General features: G+C 33.3%; 1 protein-coding gene across 13 annotated transcripts in view; it reads left to right on the forward strand.

Moving 5' to 3' along the window:
• Window positions 1-14,119, forward strand: part of Dock3 (dedicator of cytokinesis 3) — a 707,026-nt gene that overhangs the window by 414,313 nt on the left and 278,594 nt on the right. For 11 of the 13 annotated variants that reach the window (XM_063248927.1, XM_063248931.1, XM_063248928.1 and 8 more), the window contains 2 exons: window positions 5,813-5,961; window positions 13,728-13,812. The exons of 1 other annotated variant lie outside the window; for it this stretch is intronic. In XM_063248927.1, coding sequence (XP_063104997.1) covers window positions 5,813-5,961; window positions 13,728-13,812 — 234 coding nt within the window. The remainder of the gene's footprint in view (window positions 1-5,812; window positions 5,962-13,727; window positions 13,813-14,119) is intronic. One more of the 13 variants, XM_063248938.1, reaches the window with a different exon arrangement.

Consider the following 14,119-nt stretch of genomic DNA (forward strand, 5'->3'; position numbering starts at 1 on the left):
TAATGAAAGAGATGCTGAACACATCTAAAGAAGACAGAGTTAAAAAATTAGAGGAACAAAGCAAAAAGACAGAATATTTGGATGAACAATATAAGAAACAAACAATACATGAAGCAGATTCAAAGAGATATACAAGAAATCAAAAATTCTATTCAAAGTTGTCAAAACCACCTCAATGAAAGTGAAGATAAAATTTCAGGCCTTGAAAACAAGATTGCTGCTAGTAAACAGGAAAGGAAAGATGTTTTAAAAATAATGAATCAGGAAATAACAATTCAACAGTTGCAAGATGATGCAAAGAAAAACAACATTAGATTGATAGGGATAAATGAAAAAGAAGGGACAACACAAATGATATCAGGAGGCTATTTATAGGAGTTATAGCTGAAAATTTCCCAAACATGAGATTGAAAACTGACATTTGGATTAGTGAAGCATATAGAACTCCAAATAGCCATAACCAAAATAAAACTACACCCAGACATATAATACTCACCATCCCAGAAATCTAACATAAGAATAGAATATTAAAAGCTGAGGGACAAAAGACAGATCACCTATAGAGGAAAACCTATCAGAATCACAGCAAACTTCCCAACACAAACAATGAAGTCAAGAAGAGCATGGAGCGAAGTATTTCTGATCCTAAAAGAAAACAAACAACTTTCAACCTAGACTGATGTACCCTGAAAAACTGTCCTTCAGAATGGATGCAGAAATAACATACTTCCATGACAAAGAACAGCTGAAGAACTTCAGGATCACCAAACCAACCCTGCAAAGAATACTGAAAGACAGTCTAGATCCACATAGGAAAAAAAATCACTAAGCAAGGCAGATAATTAAATAGAATGGAAATATAAAGATACAACAGCAGAAAGATAACGTGTCAACAATAAACCAATATATGACAGTTATAACCATTAATGTAAATGGTCTCAATTCACCGATGAAAAGAAACAGACTGGCAGAATGGATCAAGAAACAACATCCAACCATATGCTGTATACAAGAAAACTATATAACCCAAAAGGAAACTCATAGACTGAAAGTCAGAGGATGGAAAACACTACTTTATGCAACAGGAACCAAAAAAAAAAGCAGGGGTAGCTATTCTGTTTGCAGACAATGTGAACTTCAAACCAAGAATGATCCATAGATATAAAGAAGGTCACTTACATACTGGTTAGGGGAAAACTTCAAGAGGAAGAGATAACAATGTTAAATATATATGCACTAAATTCCAGAGCACCCAGCTATGCAAAGCAAGTATTAACAGAAATGAAAATTTAAATGAGCAATAAACACAGTTATAACAGGAGACCTTAATACAACATTGACACCAAGGGACAGATCAACCAGACAGAAAATCAGCAAAGAAATAACAGAACTGAATCATACCTGTGAACAAATGGACTTCATATGTGTATACAGAGTATTCCATCCAACATCAGAATATACATTCTTCTCAGCAGTGCACGGGGCATTCTCTATAATAGACCATTACTGGCCCACAGAACATATTTAAATAAATGCAAAAGAATTGAAATTATTCTATGCATGTTATCAGATCATAGCACCATGAAACTAGAAATTAATGATAAAAGGAACTGCAGAAACATCACAAAAACATGGAAGTTGAGTAATACATTCTTTAGCAATCAGTGGATCACAGGGGAAATTCAAGAAGAAATTAAACAATACCTACAAGCCAACAGAAATGCAAGTACAACTTACCAGAATCTGCGGGATGCATTGAAAGCAGTCCTCAAAGGAAAATTTATTGCACTGAGATCTCACATCAGGAAAACAGAACAAACACAAATAAACAACCTGATGCTTCACCTCAGACATCTAGAAAAAGAAGAGCAAGTTAAGCCCAAAGCCAAAAGAAGGTGGGAAATTTTAAAAATCAGAGCACAAATTAATACAATAGAGACTAAGAAAACAATGCAAAGAATCAATGAATCAAAGAGTTCATCTTTTGAAAGGATAAATAGAATTGATAAGCTCTTAGCCAACAGTATTAAAAAGTTAAGAAAAAAGCTCAGATTCATGCAATAAGGAATGAAAAAGTTAAAATCACTACAGACTCTGTGGAAATACAGAAGATCACCAACACCTATTTCAAAAACCTCTACTCTCAAAGGTTGGATAACACAGAAGAAATGTGCCAATTCCTACAAATATATGAACTCCCAAGCTGGGTCTAGAAGATGTAAAACTGCTGAGTAACCCAATTTCTATTAATGAAATTGAAAATGTAATTAAGTCCTTACTTACAAAGAAGAGCCAAGTCCCAGATGGATTCACTGCAGAATTCTATAAGAAATACAAAGAAAACTTAATGCTGACACTCCTTAAACTCTTCAATGAAATCAAAAGGAAAGCAATTTTTCTTAAGTCATTCCTGGAAGCAAATACTTCTCTAGTACCAAAACCTGAGAAAGACCCAACTAAAAAAGAGAACTACAGGCCAATCTCCCTAATGAACATAGATGCAAAAATCCTCAGTAAAATACTGGCAAACAGGATGCAACAAATCTTCAAGAAAATTATACACCATGACCATGTGGGATTCATCCCAGGCATACAGGAATAGTTCAACATATGTAAATCAATAAGTGTAATTCACCATATCAATAGAGCCAAAAGTAAGAATCACATGATCATTTCTATAGATGCAGAAAAAGCTTTTGATAAGGTCCAATACTCGTAATAAGAACCTTACAGAAAATTGGAATAGATGGTCTTTATGATATGATAAAGGCCATCTATGAAAAACTAACAGCTGGCATCATATTAAATGGCCCAAAATTGAAGGCCTTTACTTTGAAATCAGGCACAATTATCACCACTCCTATTTAACATAGTACAGGAAATACTAGCCAGAGCAACCAGACAAGAGACAGAAATAAAAGGGGTAAAGATAGGAAAAAAAGGGGCTGGGGATTTAGCTCAGCGGCATAAGCGCCTGCCTTACAAGCAGGCAGTTGTGAGTTCGACCCCCGGTACCAATAAAAAGACAAAAAAAAAAAAAAGATAGGAATTTAAATTATCATTATTTGCAGATGACATGATACTCTACATGGAAGACCCCCAAAACTCCATTGAAAGACTCCTAGATATAATAAATAAATTCAGCAGTGTAACTGGATATAAAGTCAATACTCAAAAATCAGTAGCATTCCTATACACTGACAACAAAATCACTGAAAGAGAAATAAGAGAAGCCACACTCTTCACACTAGCATCCAAAAAAATGAAATAGTTAGGATTAATCTCACAAAAGAAGTAAAAGATCTATACAGGGGAAATTACAATACCTTGAAAAAAGAAACCAAAGAGAATCTCAGAAAATGGAAAGACATCCCTTGTTCATGGATAGGAAGAATAAATATTGTGAAAATGGCCCTTCTCCCAAAATTGCTATACAGATTCAGTTCAACCCTAATGAAAATACATCAGCATACCTCATAGATCTAGAAAAATCACTCCTAAAATTCATCTGGGACCAGAGGAGACCTAGCGTAGCAAAGGCAATTCTAAGCAGCAAAGGCAAGGCAGAGGGCATCACAATCCCTGACTTGAAGTTATACTATACTATAAAGCTACTGTAATAAAATCAACATGGTACTGGTATAAAAACAGATCTGAAGATTAATGGAATAGATTAGAAGATACAACCACAACTACAAACACACTCATCCACCTTATCTTTGATAAAGGTGCCCACCATGTTCACTGGAAGAATGACAGTCTCTTTAATAAATAGTTCTCCGTATGGGAAAACTGGCTCTCCATATACCGAAAACTAAAACTAGACCCATGCCTATCACCATGTACTAAATAAAATCTAAAGATCTGAATATTAAAATAGAAACTGTAAATCTGTTGGAAGACAAAGTAGGTAAACATCTTGAAGACATAGGGGTGGGTAGAGAATTTATGAACAGAAGTCAAACTGCATGGAAAATACTTCCCAGAATCAATAACTTTGATCACATCTTATTAAAAAGTTTCTTCATGTCAAAAGAAATCCTCAGCATCGTGAAAAGAAAACCCACAAACTGGGAAAAAATCTTAGTGAACTGTCCCTCAGACAAAGGACTTCTGTCTAAAACATATAAAGAATTAAAAAAAATGAGAACTCCGAAACTCAATCCAAAAATGGGCATCTGAGATGAATACACAGTTTTCAGATGAAGATATACAAATGGAAAGTAAATACATGAAAAAATGTTCATCGTCTTTAGTCATTAGAGAAATGCAAATTAAAACCACACTGAGATTCCATCTCACTCCAGAAAGAATGGCCAGGATCAGGAAAAGTATGAACAACAAATGCTGGAGAGGCTGTGGGGAAAAAGGAACTCTCCTGCAATGTTTTTGGGAGTGGTTTTTGGGGGTGCAGCCACTGTGGAGGTCAGTCTGGAGATTCCTCAAAAAGCTGGGATTGGAAGTCCCATTCAACCCAGCTATTCCACTTCTGAGCATATTCCCAGAAGAACTGAAAACACCACACTTCAGTGATTTATGTGTACCCATGTTTATAGCAGCACAATTTGTAATAGCCACATCTTAGAAACAACCTACGTGTCCATCAACTGAGGACTGGATAAAAAAGCTGCAATATTTTTGTACAATGGAGTACTACTCAGCTATAAAAAATGATCACATTGAGATACTTATAAATAAATGGATGCAACTTGAAACCATACTCATAAGTGAAATAAATCAAACTCACATGTATAAATACCATATAGTCTCCCTAGGGTAAGAAAAGGTAAGAGTACATAAAATTTTATGGTAATCATGATTCCTCATTATTTTGCTTTGAAACCTTATAATGTTTTCATTCATTAGTTGGAATGATTTTATTGCTTTGTTTGACTTTATTATCTGTGATGGTAGGAAAAGCTACTTTTAAGAAAATCAAACATTATGATAGCCATTGCTGATTTAGTATCATTTTGCTTTGAAGTCTTACCATGCTTTTGTTCTTCTATATCCATTGTTTCTATCATGTTGTATCTTATTGGATTTTAATATGTGTGATAATATAAGCAAAATTTTCATGAAAAATGAGATAATATAGTAGTCATTGTTCATTTTCCATTATTTGGTTCTGAATGCTCTGTAATACTTTTATTCTCTTGAATGGTTTTATACTATTTTGTTAAGTTTGATACTATTATATTTGAAAGTATGGTCAACTATTTCAAGAAAGAGACATTATGGTAGCTACTGTTAGTATCAGATTGTCTTGTGAAGTACTGTGTGGCTTACATTGTTCTGTTCTGATCTGCTTTGTTCTGTCCTCTTTTGTCTTAGTCTCTTTAAAAATAATTTTTAAAAAAGAAAATAGAGCAAATGATTCTCCCTGTTTCTCTTTCAACTTGTATTTCCCTCCCAGAGAAACTAGATATGTTGCTGGATGGTTGATACCTTTGCTGTTCAATGTTTTGTAATTTCTATCAGAGAAAATAGCTGTGTTCTGCTGTGTACATGTTACTGTTCTAATTATGTTTATTAGTTTTGAATCACAGGGAGATGAGTGGTACAGGATATAGTAGAGATGATACTTTCGCATGAATCCTACTGACTGTATTACTTTGTTAGATATTACTATGTCCAGATTTTTAGACAACAGATATTAAAGATTAAGATTTTAAAATTAGCTCCTCTTTACATTGCCTTTATGGTTCGGTGAAATGATCACATTTTCATAGTTTAACTATTTCTCTTTCTCTTTTCATTCCCTTTCCATACCCCTTTTATATTTCACCCAACACCAAAAATACCCTTTCAGAAACACAAAGTAGATCTTTTCTACAAACTACGCCATGTGATGAATGAACTTATTGATCTGCGAAGGCAGCTACTATCTGGTCACCTGACTCAGGATCAGGTGCGAGAGGTTAAGCGGCACATCACCGTGCGTCTGGACTGGGGTAATGAGTAAGTATAAATGTTATTTGGGCATCTCTTAGTATTACATAAGATAAGTCAGACCTCATGGAAATTAAACCTGATCCAAACTTCATTTTAATGATTAAAGGACAAGGGGGATGCAGTTGAGTACAAATGCCTTGCATTCAATTCCAGTTGCTGCCAAAAAAACAAAGAATCCTGTGAATCTGGTGATTTGTTACTTTCCTAGACTTTGGCATTGGAAGCTAGGAGTAGATAGTGTTCAGATGTTATTTCATCCTCGATTTAATAATTAATGTAAATTTCCGGTCCTTTTTTCTCATCTCTTAAAATGAGTTCCATTGAACTTCGAAGTAACCAGGTTGCTTCCTTTCTGTATACTACAGGATATGAACATGTAATTGAAGTATATGTAAGTGTGCTTTTTAAGCTTTTTTTTCCTCTCCAGTCATCGTTGAAATGATAGAGAAAAAAAAGGCCCAGAAATAAATGAGGTGTATGAATCTATTTCTGGAAGCTGGAAAATAAATAGAACATGATATCATGGAGGGTTGTAAGTGGACCTTAGAGATTAAAAAAGAGTTGACCTAAGGAATGAGTAGACAGGTGTTTCCTTTCATATAAATAAATAAGATTTTATGGAAACGTATGAAGTTTGACTTCAAAATAAAAATTCAGAATAAGAAAATGTTGTTTTGTAGTCTTCTTGAAAATAAAAAATGGAAAATAATTAAACAAAAAAGCTTAACGTGGACACTTTATGGGAGGTTTAGACATCAGAAATTATAATTTTCAGAAACAGAATTAAGGGGATATATAGGAAATTTTGAAGAAAAAAAAAGACAATTTCCTCAAGTTGAAAAACAACAGTTTTAGGATTAAAAGGGCCCACCATATATTTTACAAAATAAATGGAGGGGTTCTGCAGTGAGGCACATTGAGATATTTTAGTATTCCAGGGATAAAGAAAAGCTTTTAGATTTTAAGGCAGAAAAACATATTCTCTTATAAAACAAAAAGAATCACAGCAATTTCAGAAATGTTACTGTTAGTTGAGTATAGTGGTGCACACCTGTAATCCCAGCAGCACTCGGGTGGCAAGGAGGATTGCTGTTAATTAGAGACCAGCCTGAACTTCATAGCAAGACTCTGTCTCAAAACAAAATTTTAAAAGATGTTATTGTTAACACTGAATGCTAGAAGATAATAAGTATTTTTAGAGTTCTGTATAGAAATGATTTACCAGTGAGTTTTATAAGCAAACTATCTGATTAAATTTGAGAACCAAAACAGAGTCAGGGATATACAATAGCCACTTTTCATGTAGAAGGATCTTGAGAAATGCTCTTGCAAAGTAGAAAAGTAAAACAGAAAATTGAAAACATGGAATCTTAATTAACGTGGGTTAACTCAACATAGAATGGTACTGGTCCTCAGGAGAAAAATAATTGCTAAATAGGTTATTTGTAATATTTTTGAAGGATAATATCCTAGCTTTGTTTATTTTCATTATATTTTCTCTTGACTGCTAACAAGATTGTGGTACACTACGGTCTATCTGTATAATAAAATATGAGTTCAGATGTGCATAGATCAATTTGACTTTGGGAAATAATATAATAAAGTATAATATGCTAGCTTTCAGCTACTGATTCTAATGCTTTGGCTCAAAACACTGTGTTATAACGTTACGTTGCTGCATTTATTTTGAAAATCAATAGTCACAATAATTGCAAACATAAAATAACTTCTTTGCCAAATTGTTACCCCTGAACTGATGACACTAGTAGTAATTTGTCATGTTACAGTTGAACTGCAACTATAAACACTAGTAAAGAAGATAATTATTTTCGAAATATCAGTACTTTTTTATTATGAACTTGAAAAACTAGTAAGATTTCACAACCTTAAAGATAGTAGTTTAGGGACAAATTAAAATTATTCTTAAAGCTAAGAACGTTATAAATATTTATCTGTAAATTACAGAGCTATTCCATCATCATTAATAACGTTCTCAATGAAGTCTATATGTGTTGGGAAGGTATTTATATGCCCATTTTAATAAAAATCAGAAACAAAGTTCCATTCATCTCTACTACTTTTCCTTCTCTCCCCTGTTCTTCCTTTACCCCTTTCCATGCTCCATCTCCTTCCATATGCAGTCTATTCTTTATGTACTTCTTCTCTCCTCCTTTCCCCCCATTTTCTTTTCCCACTCATAGAAAATACAGTCACTTAAAAACCTAAAAAAGGACTCTGTAGATCTGTTGTTATTAAAAGAAAATGACATCTTGCTTCATAACTGTTAGGACTATTCTGATTTTATTGATCAGCTTTATTCTTTTACATTTTCTATGTATTTTGAAAGAAGAGATGGTTTACTGTAAAAATGAAGTCATTTCATACCATTAGGTTATGTAATAAAAGAGACTGTTTCACACAAAAGTTGAGCACTGATACCCAAATCCATTGTTACAGTTTTATGTCCCAACAGTTGTACATTTCTTGTTCCAGAAGACTTTTATAGATGTAATAAAATATTGAAGCTTAACACATGTTGACATATGGTAGATGTACAGTGTGTGCTTGAATGTATTTTAGTGTCTTATTTGATATACATATACAGTTTAAAATGTTTATACCTTTTCTAGAAATTCTTATGTATATATTATATCCCTGTATTTTCAGATTCTATTCTAGAAACCGTTTAATAATGGCTACCAATACTATATTCAGTACATTTATGTTACTATGGTAAATATGTTATATGTGAGTCTCACTTAAATGCACTCTTATAATGAAGTACTATGGTGCCCTTCCAATACAATACTGTATTTTACCTACTGAGGAAACCAAGGCTGAGAAGCACCTTTGCCAATGGTGTACAGAATAGTTAGTGGTAGACCTGCTCTTTTATACCTAGAATTGATCCCAGTTGCTGTGTATAGTACTTTTGCAGAACCTTACCATCAAATTATTTGTATGAGTTTTAAAGCCAGGCAACTTGTTGCCAGTACTGGTAGTCAGTATGCTTTTTGATTTTTGTTTTACCTCCAATATGAATATTGCATGTTCTATACTATTCAGTTAGAACATCTGAAGACATAAACTAAATTGGTTCTGTAATCTTTGTTTAGATTTTAAATTAAATGTAGAACTTCCTACATTTATGTAGCAATAATTTTTATTTTTTATCTTCATATTGGAATTTCTTATTTGGACAAAATTTCAAGTTTCTAGTGTTGAATTTATATGACATTTATTAATCCATTGTTTATGTGTACATTCATTCCATAACTAAAAATTGTATCAGGTAAAAACCAGCATTTATAATATTGTGTTCTTGCATTTATAGGAACTACATACAGAAATTATATAATACAAATTTGTGTCCAGTTAACTAGCCATTACCACTGCTAAAATCCCATATAGAGAATAGGTCTGTTAATTATATTCATTCCCAAGTGATTTTAAAGTAATTTATCTAGGAGTGTAACTTTTATTGATGTAATATTAATACGATTCATAAAGATGCTGTTTCTTCTCAGTCTCTACTTTCAGCACTAAGTAAACATAGCATAGCTAAGTTAAAATTGCAGTAACCAGGACTAACATAGCTCAATTGATCTTTGCCTTAGAAAAATACCAAAATAAATATTTTCTTAGACTATATATAGAATTTGTCTTCTTTTAGGTAAAAATTTTTGTGTGTGGTCGTGAGTTCGACTCCTGGTACCGATAAAAAAAAAAAAGAAAAAGAAAAAGACAAAAAAATTTTACAAGCTTTTATTGATTTTAGATGTTTTCATATATTGTCTTAAGTGAAATAATTTTCTCTTGTGAAGTCAAAAGAAGAAATTTAAGAAAAATCACTAGTAACTTTATAGTTTCAGTTATTTTTTTATTTCCCTCACTCTCCATCCATAAGTTTTTCCTTCCCTGATTTTTCTACTGCCCCTTCAGATTTTCACCTATCCTAATCCATCCATATCTCTTTCTTGCCACTTGGCTTATGGCCTTTATTAAGGTAATTGCTTTTAGGCTAAGCAATGCAAGAAGTAGTTTGATTTGTCACATGTTAAAATATCTCTTAATGCATTTTTCCTGAGGACGTACCTAGCTAGGACTCAGAAAGGTTTGTGGCTCAGCACTTTCCCTGAGTATAGTGATATGTTCCAACTTCAGAACACCTGAAATTAATTGAAACTCCCAGGGACTTTTCAGTTACGGTTTTTCTGATACTTGGTTTTGTACTCACCAATCAGTGTTTTGTATTACAGAAGTTTGGGAAGGGTCCTGGCTCTGTTTATAGTGTTTGTGGTCAGAAACCTTCAAGTTTTATGTTCCAGTGTGTGTGTATCTCTATCTGCCTCTTCTCATCACATGTTGTCTTGTCTCATCTCTGTCTCATAAATGTTCAGTGAAAGATGGCTGTTATTATTTATTTATATATTATATAAATAAGCTGTGCTTTTATTAGTATAGTTACCTCTATACTGTCTTTATTAAAAGCATTAGAAAAGGCAGTGCCCACAAGACATCTTAGTATCTCCATGCTTCTTCAGCTATTTCTGGGAGAGAACTAATGCCTGATGTCCTAAAATATCCGTTGTAATTACTTAACTTTACCTTATTTTGTGTGTTTCAGATTTTCCGGTTTCAGTTTATTTTCTTTGATTCAAATGAGTATCACCAGGAGAGAAAGACAAAAGAATAGAATATAGAGCAGTGCTAGTGAACCTATGGGATATGTGCCAGCTGATGGTTATCATTGAAAGCTCTAAAAGATTCACCATATAGAACAGTGAAAAGAAATGTAAAATCAAAGAATTTCATGTAGAAATTCAGGGCCTCAGAGAATTCTTTCAAGATCCCTGGTACTGATAAAAACAAAAAAGACAAAAAAAAAAAAAAGAGTATGTTTTTCACTGCTGTGTCTCCCAAACTCAGCAGGAGCCAAGCATAGAATAAGCTCTAAAAATGTTCATTGAATGTTGGAATGAATGAATGAGCGACAAGTTTGGGAAGCTCCAGTATTTTTGTAAAGACTGTTCACCTTAGCAGTTAGTAAGACTTTGAAAACTCAGCTCTGTGGTACATCTGTAGATATATGTAGCTGCTTGTCCCTTGCTTATGTCCAGCTGTTTAAAGAGGTTTTTTTTTTCAGATATTATACCTCCTATTATAATTCCTGTGCTTTAAGCCTTTTATTTTGGTTAATTGTACAATACATCATAATAATTACTATAACACGGTATTGGCTCACTTTGCCAGGTGATGCGATGAGTGCTTTACATAGATTAGTCTTTACAACAGCCTGTGGCAGAGTGGCTTGATAGAAAAGCCAAAATGCAAACAAAGCAATCTAATACTAGCCCTCAAGTTACTGACTGCTTTGCAGCACTGCCTACTTTTGCTTTGAAGATAGAACAAAGACTATGTGGACCAATAGCTGTGTTCACTTTTCCTAAGTTAGCTATAAGAACAAATAACCACAAACCTCTTTTTCCTGGTGAAATTGGTAATCAACATGTATTGCTTCTCAAGTACATCATCGCCTTCTTTCCAAAGATGTTGACCAAGTTAATTTTTGCCGTTTATCCTTTCTCTGTTGAACACAGTTTTAGTAGAAGGAATTTAGATTTCAGTTTTTACCAAATCACCCATTAGTCATTCTCTTCTCAAGATAGTGAAATCAAGAAACTGAAAGTTACTATGCTGTAGCTACTTCTAAGACAGGAAAAGTACTCTGCTCTCAGGCGAAAAGCAAGATGAATAAGAATGTTTGCTTGGCTTAAAATTACTATATTCCATATATTTAGCACTCTTGGTCTGATACATGATTTTAAGACCTCAGAAAATATTGGTGCAGTAGGTGAATGGGTATACTGGTGGGTGGTTTACCACATGAGAAAGCTAGTGGTACCATAATGCTGAGACAGAATTTGTTCAGATGCCATCCAGGCTTATCACTGTGTGTGATGCAATAACAAAAGAGCATATATATTCAATTTCAGCCTCATTGATTTAGAGGCAACTGGAATTTTTCTTAAATTGTTGTATCTAAAACTATTTGGCTGATTGTTTACTTAGTCCTTTTTATGTTTATTTCCTAATTGTAATGTTCTATATAATTTTGGCTTCTGCATTCAGATTCGATTAGTCATATTTTTAAAATGTTCTCACATTTTAAAAATTATATCAGTTTTTTTTCTTGTTATTCCCCAGACAATATAGCATGACAACTATGTACCTGGCATTTATGTTTTATTAAGAGTTATACATAGTATAGAAAAGATATAACGCATACAGGAAAATATGTGTAGACTATATACAAATGCCATAACATTTTTATGTAAGGTACCTGAGTATTCTCAGATTTTGGTATCCATGAGGGACCCCTGGAATCAATCCCATGGTTACAAAAGGAACTCCACCTGATTAAAGAATATGTATGTAATGTTGTTTATTTTTATAACTTAGAAAAGTTAAAGTGATACAACATATAATAAAAATTCAGAAAATGTCTGGAAAGATCAATTTTATAATTCTAGTTTCCTAATATAAATACTAATATTTTTGTGATTTCCACATGCATATAAAAACATTTTAAATATTTATGATCGTGATTGAATATTATCTAAAAATTGCTTTTTTATGAAAAGTAAGGTAAAAAGTATGTGGAGCACTGAGTCATATTCCCAAAGCCCCTTTATTTTAAATGAACGGGAGCTTTATATACAGAAAATGACTGAAGAATTAACGTTGCTGGTATGTTCTAAAAATAGTGCATAGTCAAGTTAAAGAACAAACTATCTCTTGGACTACTTTGCCACACACACAGTAATTCATAACCTTTGTATATGACTCAATAACCATTGAGTCAGATGGCCATAGGACATCTCTCAGATATGAGAAGTATAGATCTTGTCTTCACAAAAAAATTCTAATTCAAGTATGAACTCACATGCACAACTCATCTGGTGTCTTAAGCAGTTTCAGAGGTTTACAATCCTGTAGTACCACAGAACTATAGGGTTCGAGTGTGTAAGAAAGGTGGTAACATTTACTGAATATAAATTATGTTTATTATTCTAGAGTGTAAGAAAGGTGGTAACATTTACTGAATATAAATTATGTTTATAAGAATTCTGGTTGTGTCTAATTTCCACTGTTTAATTTTACACCCAGTCATCCAAAATTATCATCACCTCTTCCTGTCCAAATGCATTTCCTGTTTAATTAGTAACATTCTTTGGGTAAACTTCAGTTTAATGTTTTTATATGGTCAGGCCTTCACCAGTATCAGTATTAATTAATTTGAAAATAAGATCTCAACCAAAACACGCATCTTTAAGAGATGATTTTTAATTTGTTGACTTTGATTTACAGATCTACTTGAACCCTAAAAAACTTTTTCATTCTAATGAAACTCATACACGGGTGAACCTAAAGTATATTAGTAGGGTGGAGAGAAATAGAAGAAAAGCATGATGTGCTAATGGTCTAAAGAAAATCATCCTTAATGAATACCATGTTTCTATTATAAATATGATACTGAGAAATCTTTTTATCATCACAGATGGAATTGGCTGATGACTAGAATTGTGCTCACTGCCATTTATTTACCCAAAGGTGAACATAATTAGATGTTGCTGGATAGAGCCATGTAGCTTCTGGGGTAGTACCTAAACAGCTCTCCATGATATTATGACAGTACAGGTCTCCAGGCACAATATGAGAAATGAATATTGTGGACACAGCATGCTCAATACGCTCTTTCTCTTCACTAGGCATTTGGGCCTGGACCTGGTACCTCGAAAAGACTTTGAAGTTGTGGACTCTGACCAGATCAGTGTCTCAGATCTCTATAAGATGGTAAGAAATCTAAGATGAAATGACTTATTTCTGCACACATTTTCTTCATTTGTTTTCCCTAATTGTATTATGAAATAATATTTGTAAAATTACTCCTTCGCTGTTGATTCAATATATCTAAGGAGGAGACTTCATTATTTGGATATTACATATCATACTTCCTTCCCAAATGGAACTGCCATGAAAAGGTACTAGGCTTATACGGATTTGCTCTGCTGTTGATTTTGCTCTGTTGGTTTTCCTTTAACCTATAACAGTTAGTAACATATCTTTTCCCCCCTACTTTTTAAGAAGGGAAATTGGCTGA

This window comes from Cavia porcellus, unplaced genomic scaffold (genome assembly GCF_034190915.1).
Source record: "Cavia porcellus strain 051 isolate PalLab524CR breed Dunkin Hartley unplaced genomic scaffold, mCavPor4.1 scaffold_5, whole genome shotgun sequence".
In the NCBI taxonomy this organism is placed as follows: Eukaryota; Metazoa; Chordata; class Mammalia; order Rodentia; family Caviidae; genus Cavia; species Cavia porcellus.